The sequence below is a fragment of the Eumetopias jubatus genome, unplaced genomic scaffold (assembly GCF_037043125.1).
Source record: "Eumetopias jubatus isolate StellerSeaLion01/CBP00866 unplaced genomic scaffold, mEumJub1_p1.0 scaffold_11, whole genome shotgun sequence".
Classification (NCBI taxonomy): Eukaryota; Metazoa; Chordata; class Mammalia; order Carnivora; family Otariidae; genus Eumetopias; species Eumetopias jubatus.
In genome coordinates this window covers 79877456-79895335 of record NW_028274817.1, presented here as the reverse complement: position 1 = coordinate 79895335, position 17880 = coordinate 79877456, and the positions used below count along the sequence as shown (strand labels likewise).

At 38.0% G+C, this 17880-nt stretch overlaps 1 protein-coding gene across 1 annotated transcript; it reads right to left on the bottom strand.

Annotated features, from left to right (window-relative positions):
* Positions 1-11185: 11185 nt before the first annotated feature.
* On the bottom strand, positions 11186-16763 carry LOC114202033 (zinc finger X-linked protein ZXDB). The gene has a single exon (XM_028095006.2). It carries the CDS (start codon positions 16691-16693, stop codon positions 14264-14266), a length of 2430 nt encoding a protein of 809 aa, XP_027950807.1. The 5' UTR covers positions 16694-16763; the 3' UTR covers positions 11186-14263.
* Positions 16764-17880: the final 1117 nt, after the last annotated feature.

Below are 17880 nucleotides of genomic sequence, written 5' to 3'. Positions count from 1 at the left end.
ACACTGTTATATTAGTTTCAACTAATGAATCAACAATACTATGTATTACTCAGGTCATCAAGATAAATGTACCCTTTTTTAAATTTTAGATAAAAGTACTCTTAATCCATTCTATTTCACCCATCCCTCCACCCACCTCCTCTCCGGCAAAAAAACAGTTTATTCTCTATATTTAAAAGTCTCTGTCTTTTGTTTGTCCTTTTTATATGTTCATTTGTTTGTTTCTTAAATTCCACATGAATGAAATCATATGGTATTTGTCTTTCTCTGACTGACTTATTTCACTTAACATTATACCCTCTAGGCTCATCCATGTTGTTGTAAATGATAAGATCTCATTCTTTTTTTTTTTTTGTGGCTGAGTATCACAAGCCCAGATTTCAAGACATACTACAAAGCTGTAGTAATCAAAACGGAGAGGAAAACCAAGAAACAGACTCTTAACTATAGAGAACAAACTGATGGTTACCAGAAGAGAGGTGGGTGGGGGATGGGTTAAGTAGATGATGGGGATTACGGAGTGCACTTGTTGTGATGAGCACCAGGTGTTGTATGGAGTGTTGAATCACTCTAACACATACCAGCAACTAATATTGCACTGTATGTTAACTAACTGGAATTTAAATAAAAACATAAAAAAATCAGTATGGTACTGGCACAAAAATAGACACAAAGATCAATGAAACAGAATAGAGAGCCCAGAAGTAAACTCACACTTATAGGGCCAATTAATCTATGACAAAAATTGCAAGAATATACAATGGAGCTAAGACACCACCTTCAATAAATGGTGCTTAGAAAACTGAATAGCTACATTTCAAATGATGAAACTAGACCACCTTTTAACACAATACACAAAAATAAACTCAAAATGGATTACAGACTTAAATGTGAAACCTGAAACCATTAAATTCTTAGAAGAAAACATGAAGTAAGCTCTTAGCCATCAGCTGTAAAAATATTTTTCTAGATATGTTTCCTCAGGCAAAGGGAAACAAAAGGAAAATTAAACTACTGGGACACCAAAATAAAAAGCTTTTGCATAGCAAAGAAATCCATCAACAAAACAAAAGGGCAACCTACTGAATGGGAGAAGTTATTTGCAAATGATATATCTAGTAAGGGGTTAATGTCCTAAATACTAGAGAACTTATACAATTCAACACACACACGCGCGCACACACACACACACACACACACACACCTCAAGCAATCAAATAATCCAATTAAAATGGGCAGGGAACCTGAATAGACAGTTTTCGAAGATGGACATACAAATGCCCATCAGACACATGAAAAGATACTCACCATCACTAATGAGGAAATGCAAATCAAAACCACAATGAGATATCATTTGACACCTGTCAGAATGGCTAAAATAAGAAATGCAAGAACTAAATGTTGATGAGGATGTGTTGAGAAAAGAAGCTTTGTGCACTGTTGGTGGGAATGCAAATTAGTGCAATAATTGTGGAAAACAGATTGGAAGTTCTTCAAAAAATTAAAAATAGAACTACCGCATATCCAGTACTGGGTATTTACCCAAAGACAATAAAAACACAAATTCAAAAAGATATATGTACTCTTATGTTTATTGCAGTATTATTTACAATAGCCCAAATTTGGAAGAAATCCTAGTATTCATCAATAGATAAGTGGGTAAAAAAGATGTGGTATATAAATATATATACAGGTGAGGCTTATGTTTAAAAATAAGTTAACATATTATAAAGCATAATTACTGTTGAATAAAGTTTTCAGAATAATGAGACAATTTTGTATAAATGCACAGTTACATAAATAATATTAAACATCTAATAGATATGATGCCGGCTTATCTAATCAGTAAATCTACATAAGCTCAAGAAGAACACGCTCAAGTAGAATAAAATTGCATTACTGTATTATACTTAAACTTGATAACCCAGAAGACATGGATATTTTTATAAAACAACATTATCAGTCTTTTTTTTTTGCCGAAGATTTACATAAATCACATGAACCAGCAAACTTAAAAGATCAGCAACTTAGTGTAGACTGCTATATGCAGAAGAGGTTATATACAAACCTAATGGTAACAATATATCACAACCCACTAATAAATGTGCAAAGAAAAGAGAGAAAGAAATCCAAATACATCACTGAAGAAAATCAGCAGTGAAAGAAAAATAAGAAAGGATCAGAAAAAATCTTCAGAAACGAGCACAAAAAACTAAAATGATAAAATAAATACATATTTTTCAATAATTACTTTGAATGTAAATGGATTAAATGCTCCAGTCAAAGAATATAGGATGAGGGCGCCTGGGTGGCTCCAGTTGGTTAGGCAACTGCCTTCAGCTCGGGTCATGATCCTGGGATCTTGGGATCCAGTCCCGCATCGGGCTCCCCTGCTCTGCGGGGAGCCTGCTTCTCTCTCTGCCTCTGCCTGCCACTCTCCCTGCCTATGTACTCTCTCAGTCAAATAAATAAGTAAAATCTTTTTTTAAAAAAGAAAATAGGGTGACAGAATGGATTAAAAAAAAAAAGACTCATCTCTATGCTGCCTACAACTCGTTTCAGACCTAAAGACACCTGCAGATTGAAAGTGAGGGGATGGAGAAACACCTGTCATGTAAATGGATGTTAAAAGAAAGCTGAGTAGCAAACTTATATCAAACAAAGTAGACTTTATTTTTTAAGTTTTTATTTGAATTCCAGTTAGTTAACATACAATGTAATATTAGTTTCAGGTGTACAATATAGAGATTCAACACTTCCATACAACATTCTGTGATCATCACAAGTGCACTCTTTAATCCTGATCACCTATTGAACCTATCTCCCCACCCACCTCCCATCTGGTCACCATCAATTTGCTTTCTAAGGTTAAGAGTATGTTTCTTTGTTTGTCTCTCTCTTTTTGTCCCTTTGCTCATTTGTTTTGTTTCTTAATTGCCACATATCAGTGAAATCATATGGTATTTATCTTTCTCTGACTGACTTATTTCACTTAGCATAACAATTTCTAGCTTCATCATGTACTTGCAAATGGCAAAATTTCATTTTTTATATGGCTGAGTAATATTCCATCATATATATATATACCACATCTTTATCCATTCTTCATTCCATGGACACTTGGGCTGTTCCCATAATTTGGCTATTGGAGATAATGTTGCTATAAATATTGGGGTGCATATATCCCTTAGAATTAGTATTTTTGTATTCTTTGAGGAAAATTCCAAGCAGTGCAGTTACTGGATTATAGGGTAGTTCTATTGTTAACTTTTTGAGGAACCTCCATACTATTTACCACAGTGGCTACACCAGTTTGCATTCCCACCAACATTGCAAGAGGGTTTCCCTTTCTCCACTTCCTCACCAACATTGGTTGTTTCTTGTGCTGTTGATTTTAGCCATTTTGGCAGGTGTGAGGTAATATGTTCTTGCAGTTTTGATTTGCATTTCCCTGATGATAAGGGGCGTTGAGCATCTTTTCTTGTGTCTGTTGGCCATCTGTATGTCTTCTTTGGAGAAATATCTGTTGATGTCTTCTGCCCATTTCTTAATTGGGTTATTTGTTGTTTTGGGTGTTGAGTTTTCTAAATTCTTTATATATTGTAGATACTAGTCCTTTCTTGGATTTGTCATTTGCAAATATCTTTCTGCATTCTATAGGACTGTTTCCGGGATTTAAGCCTCACTGGGTGCAAGAACTCACAAAATTCAGCCCCTCTCATTTTCCCAGCCAATGGCTATGGGGAAATGTTCTCCTTGTACATTCCCCTGTGTGCTCCCTCCTCATTCTCTCACGCTTCATTGTGACCACAGCTCCCTCCTTTTTGCAGCATCCACAATCCTTTTCTCAACTAAACCATGTCTCCAAACTTTCTACCTTCTTTGATATGGCCTCTTCTCTCCCTGTGGTTGTTCTGTTAGGCTTCAGATTGATTTCTGGGGTATTTAGGATGACTGATAGTAATCTAGTTGTATTATTGGGACCAGGTGAGCCTAGGATTCTATTCCACCACCATCTTCTTGGGTCAAAGAAAGTAGATCTTAAAACAAAGATTGTGAGAAGAGACAAAAAAGAACACTATATAATAATAAAGGGGATATTCCAACAAGAAGATATAACAATTGTAAATATTTACGCACCCTACATAGGAGCACCAAAATACATAAAACAGTTATAACAAACATAAAGTATCTAATTGATAATTATACAATGATAACAGGGGACTTTAACACCCCACTTACATCAATGGACAGATCATTTAAACAGAAAATCAAGAAGGAAACAATAGCTTTGAATGGCACACTGGACCAGATGGATTTAGCAGATATATTCAGAACATGCCATCCTAAAGCAGCAGAATACACATTCTTTTCAAGTGCACATGGAACATTCTCCAGAATAGGTCACATAGTAGCCTACAAAACAAGCCTCAACAAATTCAAGAAAATCATACCACACATCTCTTCTAACCATAAAGCTATGAAACTAGAAGTCAACCACAATAAAAAGATTGGAAAGAGCACAAATATATGGAGGTTAAAGAACATGCTACTCAACAATGAATGGGTCAACCAGAAAGTCAAAGAAGTAATAAAAAAAAGTACAAAGAAACAAATGAAAATGAAAATACAATGGCCCAAAACCTTTGGGATGCAGCAAAGGTGGTCCTAAGAGGGAAGTATATAGTAATACAGGCCTAACTTAAGATACAAGAAAAATCTCAAATGAACAACCTACATTTACACCTAAGGGAATTGGAAAAAGAACAACAAACAAAAGCTAAAACCAGCAGAAGGAAGTAAAAAATAAAGATTAAAGCAGAAATAAATGACATAGACAAGAAAAAAAACTAACAGAACAGATCAATGGAACTAGGAGCTAGTTTTTTGAAAAAATTAATAAAATTGATAAGCATCTACCCAGATTTATCAAAAAGAAAAGAGAAAGGATTCAGATAAAATCACAAATGAGAGATGAGAAATAACCAACACCACAGAAATACAAACAATTATAAGAGAATATTATGATAACAAACTGGACCACCTGGAAGAAATTGATAAATTCCTAGAAACATATAAACTACCAAAACTGAAACAGAAAGAAGTAGAAAACTTGAACAGACCTATAACTGGCAACAAAATTGTAGCTGTAATAAAAACAAAACAAAACAAAAAACCTTGCAACAAACAAAAGTCCAGGGCCAGATGGCTTCACAGGTGAATTATACCAAACATTTAAAGAAGAGTTAATACCTATTCTTCTCAAACTATTCCAAAAAACTGAAAAGGAAGGGAAACTTACAAATTCATTCTATGAGGCCAGCATTACCCTGAAACCAAAACTAGATAAACACAACACTAAAAAAGAACAGGCCAATATCCCAGATGAACATAGATGCAAAAATTATCAATAACATGCTAGCAAACTGAATCCAACAACATATTAAAAAAATCATTCATCACAATGAAGTGGGATTTATTCCTGGTCTGCAAATTCAATATTCACAAATCAATCAACATGATACATACATTAATAAAGGAAAGGATAAGAACCATATGATCATTTCAATAGATGCAGAAAAAGTATTTGACAAAGTTTAACATCCATTCATGTTAAAAACCCTCATCACAGTGGGATTAGAGGGCACATACCTCAACATAATAAGAGCCATGGAAAACCCATGGCTAATATCATCCTCAGTGGGGAAAAACTGAGTGTTTCCCCTATAGTCAGGAACAAGATAAGGATGTCCACCCTCACTACTTTTATTTAACATAGTACTGTAAGGCCTAGCCTCAGCAATCAGACAACAAAAAGAAATAAAAGGCATCCAAGTTGGCAAGGAAGAAGTAAAACTTTTCCTATTTGCAAATGACATGACACTCTATATAGAAAACCTGAAAGATTCTAACAACAACAACCCCCCCCCAAAAAAACAAAAAAAACTGGTAGAACTGATAAACAAATTCAGTAAGGTTGCAGGATGCAAAATCAACATACAGAAATCTGTTGCACTTCTATATACCAATAATGAAGCAGCAGAAAGAGAAATTAAGGAATCAATCCCATTTACAATCACACCAAAAACAATAAGATACCTAAGAATAAACCTAACCAAAGAGGTGGAAGACCTGTACTCTGAAAATTATTTTCCAGTGAGGGAAAAATTATAAAACACTGATGAAAGAAACTGAAGATGAAGGATAGAAATGGAAAGACATTCCATGCTCATGGATTGGAAGAACAAACTTTGTTAAAATGTCTATACTATCCAAGGCAATCTACACATTTAATGTAATCCCTATCAAAATACCAACAGCATTTTTCACAGACCTATAACAAACCATCCCAAATTTGTATGAAACCACAAAAGACCTCAAGTAGCCAAAGCAACCTTGAAAAAGAAAAAGAAAAGCTGGAGGCATCACAATTCTGGACTTCAAGTTATACTACAAAGCCACAGTACTCAAAATAGTATGGTACTGGCACAAAAACAGACATATATATCAATGGAATAGAATAGAAAATCCAGAAATGAACCCACAACGGCATGGTCAATTAATCTTCAACAAATCAGCGAAGAATATCCAGTGGGAAAAAGTTTCCTCAAATATTTGGTGTTGGGAAACCTGGACAGCAACATACAAAAGAATGAAACTGGGCCACTTTCTTACACCATCACAAAGATAAACTAAAAATGGATTAAAATCTAAATGTGAGACCTTAAACCATAAAAATCTTAAAAGAGAACACAGGCAATAACTTCTTTAACATAGTCAATAGCAACTTCTTTCTAGGTTTCCCTAAGGCAAGGGAAGTAAAAGTAAATATAAACTAGTGGGACTTCATCAAAATTAAAAGCTTCTGCACAGCAAAGGAAATAACAAAACTAAAATGCAACCTACGGCATGGGAGAAGATATTTGCAAATGATGTATCTGATAAAGGGTTAGTATTCAAAATATATAAGAAAAATTTACAAAACTGAACACCCTAAAAACTAAGAATCTACTTTAAAGGATATTTGAAGTAGAAATAGTTAAAAACACCAACTACCAAATTATCTGCCATTTTAAATAATCAATGACATCTATTTTGAGCACATTTTGGCATTTCATAGGCCTAAATTTGGAAAACTTTTTACTTTTTACTATCTTCATGAAACTTCTGAAAGCCAGATGGTATTAGATAGATGACCAATGTTGTAATAACATCTATTTGAAATTTTTATATTACTAACTGTAATTGGAAAATACTAGGCGTGTTTCAAAATTGCCATTGTGCTTTTATCCAGATGTTGTCAACCAAAGACACTTAGGAAAAACCAAACACTTGGCTATAAAACAAAATTAACTTCTTTCTCTGTTGTTTCAATTTTATTTTCTTATTTCCATTTTTTGGAAGAATCCTCAATGATTTTTTGTAAATCCAGGTACCACTTTATCTTTGAGGACTTTTTGTCCCCAAAGAGATCTGAAGTCTTGAAGGACAATCAGGGTCACTTTGCAAAAAAATCCTGTGAGCAGTGAGTTTTTACAATACTCAGTAGATTTAAGCAGTGAAAAGGACTATACAATGCCTACTATAAAAATTGAATAAAATATAAGTCAACCAAATTTTTAGGGTCTCATCTAAAAACTCAGTGTTGTAGACAGTCTTCTAAAAATGGACTATAACATGCTCTAAAATACGTAAGATTAATCAGCAAGATTACATAAACAACAGTGACATACCCAAGTGGGAAAGTGAGTCCTCTAATAACAAAAAGAGAAAAATAAGTTTTACTTAATCAACACTTTGAAAAGTGAGACAATAAAAAAATCTATGACATCTTTTTCTCTTATGTCATGGCATCTGATACAATTTTTATTGATACTATTGATAATTAAAAATAAAATAATTAGCTCTAAGAAGCACAGGAACATAAGGTAATTTTACAGGGAAAAATATTAAATTTCTTAGAAACACCAAGTGCTAAATATAGTATTAACTAGAATGCCAACATGAATTGAGAGGAAAAAGTACTCACTCCATCCAGTAGCACATAATCTAAAATTGGAACTAGCCTAGAATAAACTGCTGCTCTATTAACTGAGTCATTGCCTGTGGAATTTCCATTTCAGCTCTCTATTTTGGCTGATTTCCTCATAAACAGACATGTGACCAGCTACTTTCTTCCACATCCAGTGTAATGTAGTCTCACACTGACTGCAGCATAAACAGGAAAGGGAAATAGGTCCTGATAAAGATTAATAATTTCTTGGTTTTATCCCAAAATTAGAATGCTTGAAGAGTTGAAATGTCTTTGTTTTTGCTATCATTTGTAGTTATTTTGCATCTTGAAAACTGTTGCTTGTCACTAGAGTTTTATTTTGCCATGGTGCACTTTGTTCCCCTTTCCAAATGTATTAAGCTACCTATATTTAATTCAGAATCTTAAATGCTTGCTTGATGATTACCCTGGCACTTACCACATGATTGGTGAATTCTCAGGATTCTCCATGCAGAATTCCAGTTCTCAGTCCTAAATATCATATTAAATTTAAATACCCTTCTTTTCAACTAGTGTACTTGCATGAAATAATTACTTTCTAATTAAAGTCTGTGTTTTTTTTCAGAAAATTAAGTTTTCTTTTGCGTCTAATATGAGGAAATTTTATTTAGCTTAATGCCATTTATTTGCATGCTAATTCATTTGAAAATATACAATTTCAAGATATCACTTTCAGATATGTGTATGTGTACATTGATGAACACTGACTATATCCAGAATTCTAATCTAGAATAACTTAAAGCAAAATTTAAAATTTATTTCCCAAAGGATTTTGCTGTGATTATTTAAACTACCATTCAAAGTTCTGTGCAAATTTTAATTTAGGATAGTTTACCCTAATTGCTGCATCCCAGATTAAATTTTAGATTCTTCAAATTTTTTGAAACACTTTTTGATGATATGTGCTTTGAGTTTTTCCTTATTGCTATAATCCACATTCTGAGAATGGCAACTGCTATTCTATTTCAATCTGTATTATTCCAAAATGTAAACATTTAGAACTTGATTGTATATTATTTTGATTACCTAATGATTTCTTTGTCTATATCTTAATGTGTATGAGCACAAAGACAGAACTTGTCAAATATGTGCTCAAAAGTACTTGTTTAAGTGAACTGATTAAATATACTTTTGTGTTATAATTTATAGTGTTTCACACAGAGTAAGGACTCAGTAATTGTCAGCTGCTTAATAAGGTAGTAACAAGAGATATTCCCAAGGGATTCACATCTTACTAGTGGTCTTAAGAATCACTGACTACCCTCCATGGTTAGGATTATTTCAACTAGTTTTTAAATGTCTTATTCATTCTCTCCTTATTCACCTTTATTAATATTTGCTTCTGTTGAAAACAAAAAACACGGAAGAAAGAAATCCAACAAAATGTGAACAATGTGATAGGAAACTATTTTATGATGGAAATATTTTAAAATATAACTTACTTAATATCACTTTTTCTTTGGACTCCATTCCTTCTGAGTTATCACCAATAGTGGTAAGGGTAACAATAAAAAGGACAAAATATTTTGGGATAATAGAGGATGTTATCCTGTGACTGAGTTCTCATACCGTATGAGTCAATGACATAGGGGGTTATTAGGAAAGAGCCCCAAAGATCACATGGAAGTTAGTTTTAGACAATCCTAGTCCTGTCTCTTCCAGTCTGAGAAAAATGCAGGTAAAACTTAATCTAACAAGGTTTATATTGAGGAAATATTGATATGGATGACTAAACAGCATCTCCCAAATTATAGAGAAATGATTTATTATATTACTAAAAACCATAAAGCATCTGGAATATCCAAAGGAGGGAAGAGATTATGGTATAATCCACAATATGTATAGTTTACAGTAGAGTAGGTAACTATAATTTATCACTTCCTAATGAATTAAACATGCCTTAATCATCTTTCCATAGATACTCCTGAAAAGATTTCAATACCCTTCTTGTTCATGATAATGAAATGTAATTTTTTACAGTCTCCAAGAAATCCCTAGTCATTTCTGATCTTGCTTTCTAAGATTTATTTATTTTAGAGAGTGAGAGAGTGCAAGCAGGGAGGAGGGTAGATGGAGAGGGAGAGAGAAAATCTCCAGCAGACTCCCTGCTGAGCACATGGAATCTGACGTGAGGCTCGATCTCATGACACTGAGATCTGACCTGAACAAAATCAAGAGTCAGTCAGTTAACCAACTGAGACACCCAAGCACCCCATCTTGCTTTCTTTTTCTGATGGGTGTCTCATATATTCAATGAGTCACCAAGTTATATTTTTTTCCTCAGTTTGGGAATATCTGTAATTAATCTCACTTCCTGCCATGATTTCTCTTCAGGTCCTCATCACAGCACCCTGAAATTATTTTACAATAGACTCCTAAATGATTTTATCTCCCCCCCATCAAATCTACATTATATATTTCTACTATATTAAACTTTCTATTTATTTATCACTTGATTTCCTTTCTTAAATATCTTCACTGGGTCTTAACCATGCCCATAATAAAGTCCTATCCACTATGACTGATTTTCATAGCTCTTTAGAGTTAGGCTCCATACTGGCAGTCTAACCCTAACACCCAGAACTTACCAAACATGAGCCCTGAACTAGATTGTCTTTCCCAGTGTTGTGTGGCCTATTCCATTTCAAATCTTTCTTGTGCTTTTCTCCCTGGCTAGAATTCATCTACTCTCTTTTCAACATAACTAAATCTAACCATCCATTAAAGCATAGATACTGCCCCTCCTTTTCCTCCAAGCCATTAACTTGGTGTCTGAAATCATGTGTCCTGGTATTGTTTAGTTGTGAAATATTTAATATGTGAATTCCTATGTCCTTTCCAAAATTGAGATATGGCTTACATTTTACTACTCTTATCTATATTCCTAGTACTCTACCTTGTATTTTTTATGTAGTCAGTAAATTAACTTGAAATATACTGTGAGGTTCGTAGCTTAACTGTTACCAAAGGCCCAGATCTGACAAATATAAAAATTCATTTGTAGTATGTGTTTTGCTCTTAGATGTCGTTGTGTTCTGACAAAGAGTTTAGATAATCTGTTCTCTAAGTCCCCAACACATTTTTTTTTAATTGCCAAGAAAATCTTTTGTTCAAAAGCAATATATACACAAATTTCAGTTCAGCCTTATATTTTAATTAGCACATATTTTGAGTGAATTACATCTAGATTATCATCAAGTGTATCTGTTTGGTATCAATAATTACTAAGGGATTATGAGTATTCCCAAAAAGGGAGTTAATCAATGTTTTATCTGGAATCAAAGAATAGTCATGAATACCCTGTTATACCAAGTCTTCTTTTAATCCACAAAGAAAAGTGATCCTCATATTCTATCAAGTTTCACTTCTATTAAAGACTTTGAATTATGCAATACTATAATGAAATAATGGTAAAAAAAAGATTAACATATTTTAACTCATGATGAATATGTTCAACAGAGTTCCCTGGATGCAAACCTTTCTGCAAAGCATTTTGTTACTGTTTTCAATTGGCAAAATCTTCATAAACCAAGGATTTAAGAGGCATTGTGAGGCAAATGAGAAAACATTGAGTCATGTCCCATTATTTTTTTTAAAATGGCATATTTACGCCAACACTAACAGAAATGTAGCCATTATGTTTGTAGTCACTTCTGACTATAATGTCACGCCATTTCCACCATCATACTGGGAAAATGGTATTGAAAAAGAAATTTTTTGAACAAATTGATTGAAAGAAACTGTGAGACCACAAAAAATTACAAGATATTTTAGCTTCAAGAAGTAAAATTTGTCCATTGAAAATTCCACATAGGGGCTCCTGGTGGCTCAGTGGGTTAAGCATCTGCCTTCAGCTCAGGTCATGATCTCCAGGTCCTGGGATGGAGCCTGGTGTTGGGCTTCCTGCTCAGCAGGAAGTCTGCTCCTCTCCCTCTCTCTCTCTCTTGTTTTTTTCTCTCTCTCTCCCTCTGCCCCTCCCCACTACTTGTTCTCTCTCAAATAAATAAAATCTTTAAAAAAAAGGAAAATTCCACAGAATATAATAGCTCTAATGGTAGGGCAGAAGATTGAGGGATTAAAGAAACAAAGTGAAATAATTTATGGTTATATATATTAACAGATGCCTATAACCTGCATGTTTACCTCAGGCCTCATATTCCTATCTGTAGGAAAAGAAAAAAAAATCTATTTAAGAGGACTTAACTAATGACAACACATTTCCAAAATGGGCTTAAAATTTTTCCAAAGTGCTGAGAGAGAACTGTTAAATGGTTAGAAACAATCATACTCTGACCACTCTTTTGAGTTACAAATTTATGTATATACCTCTTGCTTTTTCACTGAATGAGCACAACCAATTTAAAAACCAGATAGTACAGTTGCATTTCAAAGTGGCAAATTATAAAGTGCACTACCAAAGTGCTCTGTCATCCACAAACATCTACATGCAAGCAGTAATGGGTTAGAATGTTTCAGAGCAACTAAGAGTGTTTGCTAGCAGAACAACATGGTGAAAAAAATTAGAAAAGTAAAAGAACATGTCTTATGAAAACCTTACATAAAAATATCCCCATTATCATTTTATTTATATGGAAACACACTGACATCTAAATCCAGAAAATAATTTTGTACTGCATACTCAGACTTGCAGTAAATACTGTGACTAAAAAATGGGCCATGATGGGAATGGCTGAGAGATGGTGACCATGAAAATGACCTAATTAAAATTTAAAAAGAAGAGATCATGACATTGATACACACAAGTTAGAGAACTGGTTGGAGAAAGAGCAGAGCAGGCAGAAGGGAAAAAACATCAATTACAGTGGAACAGAAAAAGTGGTTATAAACAAAAGCAATCATGAAACTCAGAAGAATAAAATGGAAATTGATATATATATGTATATATATAATAAATATAAAATTCATTTATAATGTGAGTTAGGTAAATTTTAGTTTTTAATATAAGTTATAGTTAAAACTTTGCCACAACTATCTCACAATACTGTGAGGCTCAAATATAAGCTGTGAAAGTGCTACATAAACTATAAAATGCTATATTCATGTAAGACAAACAATATTTACTCAAAATGCAAATGAAACCTCTCATTCCAACTCAGGGAGAAGGCAAGCAATGAGCTCTCTGGGACACAGAGGGTGAAAATGTCACTCTGATCCGTTCTCAGATTTTCTTGGAATCACAGGCTCTATATATTCACTCTATGGGCTGGCTTTGAATGCAGAGCAAAGATAATATAATTCGGACTGATGGACCTGGGGGCAATGTTACAGACGAATTGTATGGAGAAAAATCCTTCTTAATTTGTGGAAGAAAGATATTCCCTTCCTGCTTCTTAACGTTCATAAACCTTTTTGCCTGCACAAATGTCATATTTAATTATACTGATTTCTCCTCTTTGAGGAAGGAATGAGAGGAGCAGGAGAGGTGATAAAAATTCACTAAAACATGCCAAAACACATAACATTCTATGCCCAAAACTAACTCCTAGGATAGAAAAATAAGTTTACAATGCACCAAGTAAACTGAGGCTTACTGATGCTAAATGACTTATATAAGGCCACTTATTCACCACCAAATCAATATTTCTGGGTCTGAGTCATATCAAAGCTCTGGCACGTTCCACAACACAGCCTTCCATGAAAAGAAGAAGAAGAAGAAGAAGAAGAAGAAGAAGAAGAAGAAGCAGCAGCAGCAGCAGCAGCAGCAGAAGCAGCAGCAGCAGCAGCAGCTAGAAAGATAAGGAGGTAAGCAGAACTAACCCATATTTTTAGCTTTCTTTTTTTAAGCTCTAACACTAGATTTCAGAAATATTTTGACATTCTGTAAAATTTCCATTAAAATTTTAGAGTTAAACACCAGTTCCACATTCTCTGATCATTAACTCTCAATGCATTTTCATTACATTAGAAGCACATGCAATAGTTAATCATGGTAAGATTTCCTAAAATTTTCAAGAAAGAGCACAAAATCATTAAATACAGAGTTAAAAGACCTTAGAAATAATCTACTGAAACCACCTCATTTTATAAATAAAGAAATTAAGGCTCAGATAGGTTAAGTGACTTGCTCAGGGTCACACAACTTGACAGTTCCAGAGTCAAGATTATAAATTAAACATTTAGTCCAGACTAGCCTAAAAATTGAGTGTAATTCATAAGAATAAGCCACGTGGCAAGGAATTAATAGTTAGTTCATACCAAAAATGAGCTGCCAGTCACTGTGATAAGATCTGTTTCTTTCTGAGAACCATGGTTTCCTGCTGGATTGGAGGAGAATCCAAACTGGGTTTCTTCCTCCTGTCCAAAGAAGTCAGAGTCAGGATGTACATTCCATTCTGCTTTGGTTGGCGGCAGTAGTTCTGAGACACTGTTTTCACAAAGGGTGCTTGAAGGAGTCAGAGCATCCGTGTCCACTGTTAGCTTACTGCTGGGGGTCAAAGCTTGGGGCTCTTGACTTGAGTTTTTCATAGTCAAAGAGCCCAGAGATGCCAATGGCCCCACACTTAGACTTGGGACATCATCCATATCTAAGGGACTCTGCTGAAAACCAGAGGCTGTCGTTCCAAAAAAGAGAGAGGTATCCAGACTTTGAGGAAGGTCACTGGTGGCCATCAAGGCCCGAGGGTCCACAGCCTGCCCTAAGGAATTATTATTATTAGCAGGGAGGCTCCCTGCCAGAGTTGAACTCACAGAAGCCACATCAATAGTCAAGATTCCAGAGTTCACCAATGCTGTGTCCAACACTGCAGCAGAACTACTGCCAGGCACATCAGAGAAGAGAGACACTAGCTCTGCATCACTGAGATCACTCTGTCCCTGGCTGGTAAGTTCACTGCTGGGCGTAAGAGAATTCGCAGCTTCTAGCTGAGCTAAGAGATCCTGGCCGAGGTTGTGCCTTTTGGTCATGTGGGTCTTCATGCTGTGCTTGGATGTGAAGAGTTTATTACAAGTAGAGACTGGGCAACGGCTTTTCCACGTGTCCACGTCCTGCAAGTGTTTCTTGGAGTGAATGTAGAGACTACTGCGAGCAGAGAACCTGGCACAGCAGCCTTCCACAGGGCACACAAAAGGCTTTGTGCCCAGGTGGGTTATGCTGTGGCCTTTCAGATGCTCAGCCCTTGTGAAAGATTTCCCACAGCCTTCCACAGGGCACATGAACCTCCGGTCATCCTCGTGCTTCCTTTTGTGCCTTAAGAGTTTGGACATGCTGGTGAAGTTCCAGCCACAGCCGTCAAAGTCACAAAGGAAAGGTCTCTCACCGGTGTGGCTCCGCAGGTGAATTTTCAGGCGACAAGCCTTGTCGTACTGTTTGCTGCAGCCAGGAAAAGAGCAGGAAAAGAGTTCCTGTTCCCTGAAATGGGCACGGTTATGGGAAAACAGGGCACTCACTGTGATAAACGTCTTCTTGCAGCCAGAAAACGCGCACTGGTACGGCCTCTCAGGCTCGAAATGGCTGCGCTGGTGGGCGCTGAGTTTGGCCTGAGTGGGGAAGCTCTCCTCGCACACCTCGCATTTGAACGAGTTCTCCTGCTCATGGCCCTTCATGTGCGCCTTGAGGTTATACACCGTGGTGAAGCTCTTGCCACAGCCCTCCGCAGGGCAGCCAAAGGGCCGCAGTTTGTCGTGCGACTGCAGGTGCCTCTTGAGCTTGTAAGAGGTGGTGAAAGTCCAGCCACAGCCGCCCAGGGGGCACTTGAAGGGCCGCTGGCCCTGGCTGCTGCTGTGAGTCAGCAGGTGCACCTTCAGCTGGTGCTTCTTGGCGAAGGTTTGTCCGCACTGCGCCTCGGGACACAGGTACAGCACCACGCCCGGGCCTGGGCCCAGCGGCCTGCGGGGACTCTCGGCTGCGGCTCGGCCCTCTGCCTCCTCCTCAGGCGCGGGGGCGGGCGCCGGTTCTGCCGGCTCCGCCAGCAGGAGGTCGGGCGGCAGCTCCGGGCAGTCGCTGGGCTGCGCGGCGTGCGGGACCCCCGCTTGCGGAGCCATCAGACCCCCAGGCTGAGGGGCAGGCGCGACCCCAGGCTCCCAGGCTGGCGGCGGGGGCGTGGCCAGGGTGAGGACACCGTTCTCGAAGCGCAACAGCAGGTTTTGGTTGTGGATGGTGACGGTGCCCGTGAAGGCCGCGGCGGGTCCCAGGCCTGGGGCGGGGATCGGGTTTTCAGCCGGGGATGGGGCGGGGACTGCGGACAGGCAGCGGGGGCCTAGCGCCTGGCGGCCCGCGGGATTCGCGCCATTCTCACCCTGCTGGAGCTGTGGGACCGACTCGGCCTCCTCCCTCCATACAGGCCCTGCGGCCTGGCCGGCGCCCGTGGTCTCCACATCGCCACCCGCCGGGTCCAGCAACACCAGGAAGAAGTCATCGCTGTCGCCGCCGCCGCCGCCGCCAGCGTGATCCGACCTCGGCGCCAACGGGCTCGGGCCCAGGCCCCGTGAGGCCGCTCGGGCCTCCTCGTGCCGCCTCCCGGGCCCGCCATCTTGGGGGCCCCGGAGCAGCAGGAGGCGGCGCGCGGGGACCTGGCCAGCCCGCGGGTCAGGGCCGCCGTGGAACCGGCTGGCGCCCGCGGGGCTGCCAGCACCGCCGCTCTGTCGTGTCCCTCGAGGCGGGAGCAGCCTCGGGCTTTCCATCTCCGCGTCGGTGAGGCTCCACTGGAACCAGAGCCACGGAGGAGGCGCGACCCCGCCCCCTGCCGCGGGCCTGAACACGTTCCTGAAAGGGAAAAAAAAAAAATGTGCAATGCGCAGAAACTGGCCCTATCAGATATTAAAACGTGTTTAACGACACAGTGATTTAAATATTCTGGTACTGGGTCTCTGGGACAGAATAGAAAGCCCAAAGGCAGAGCCTGGTATGCACAAATAAGTTCTACATTCAATATTTGTAGGAAATCAAGGACGTCTTCCCAGATAATGGGGAAATGAAAGTTCACTTGGTAAATGGTGCTGGAATACCTAGCAATCTGCTAAATGCAACTTAAATCTGTACATCACTGTATATACCAAAATAAACACCCTCACCCCCTCCCAGTGGTAAGCATGGTGATTTTTGTAAAAAATTGTTTACTGGATGGCTGCCTGGCTGGATTTATCAATCCAGTGAGAGAAAATTCCTGGGACAATACACTATGTGTCAACATTAAACTACCATAATGCTAGCAAATTATGCTGAAAATGATTTTCTTTTCCTGGGCAAGTTCCATATCCAGAACTGTCTTGAGCAAGGTCCTCAGGAAAATTTGTTTTTTATTTATTTATTTATTTATTTATTTATTTATTTATTTATTTATTGCCTGCCGATACAGAAATTAGAATGAGTAAGAGGTGGGGCCAAAACAGATTACCACTGTTCAGCCTAGAAGTGCAAAGCCTGGAAGATGAAACAATTTATATTGAATCCTGGAAAACCCACCCCACCCCTGGGTTCTTCTAAGAGGGTGCACAACCTAAACCAGCTCTTTGCCATTACACCATGGTAAATTTCATGTCCAGTCCCACAGCATTCCTTAGCTAATTCTAGATTCTCCAGCACATGGAGGTCTCTGGACAGGAGTACCAGTTAAGTGTGATAAGATTAAGCCCTAAGTCACTGTTATGGACTCTGCTGAGAAAAATACACATATGACCGTGTTCAATAGCCCTGGTGTGCCGGCTTGCATTTCAGTGTGGTGACCCAATCTCACTGTAATGGATTTGGCCTGTGATGCCTAATGATTGTGTTAATGATGATGATGATGATCTTCCGACTTGTCTGTCATCTGTGATTTGGGAAATGATATAAATAGAGGGTGAAATATCTAGCAAGGAAAAGGTTTAGG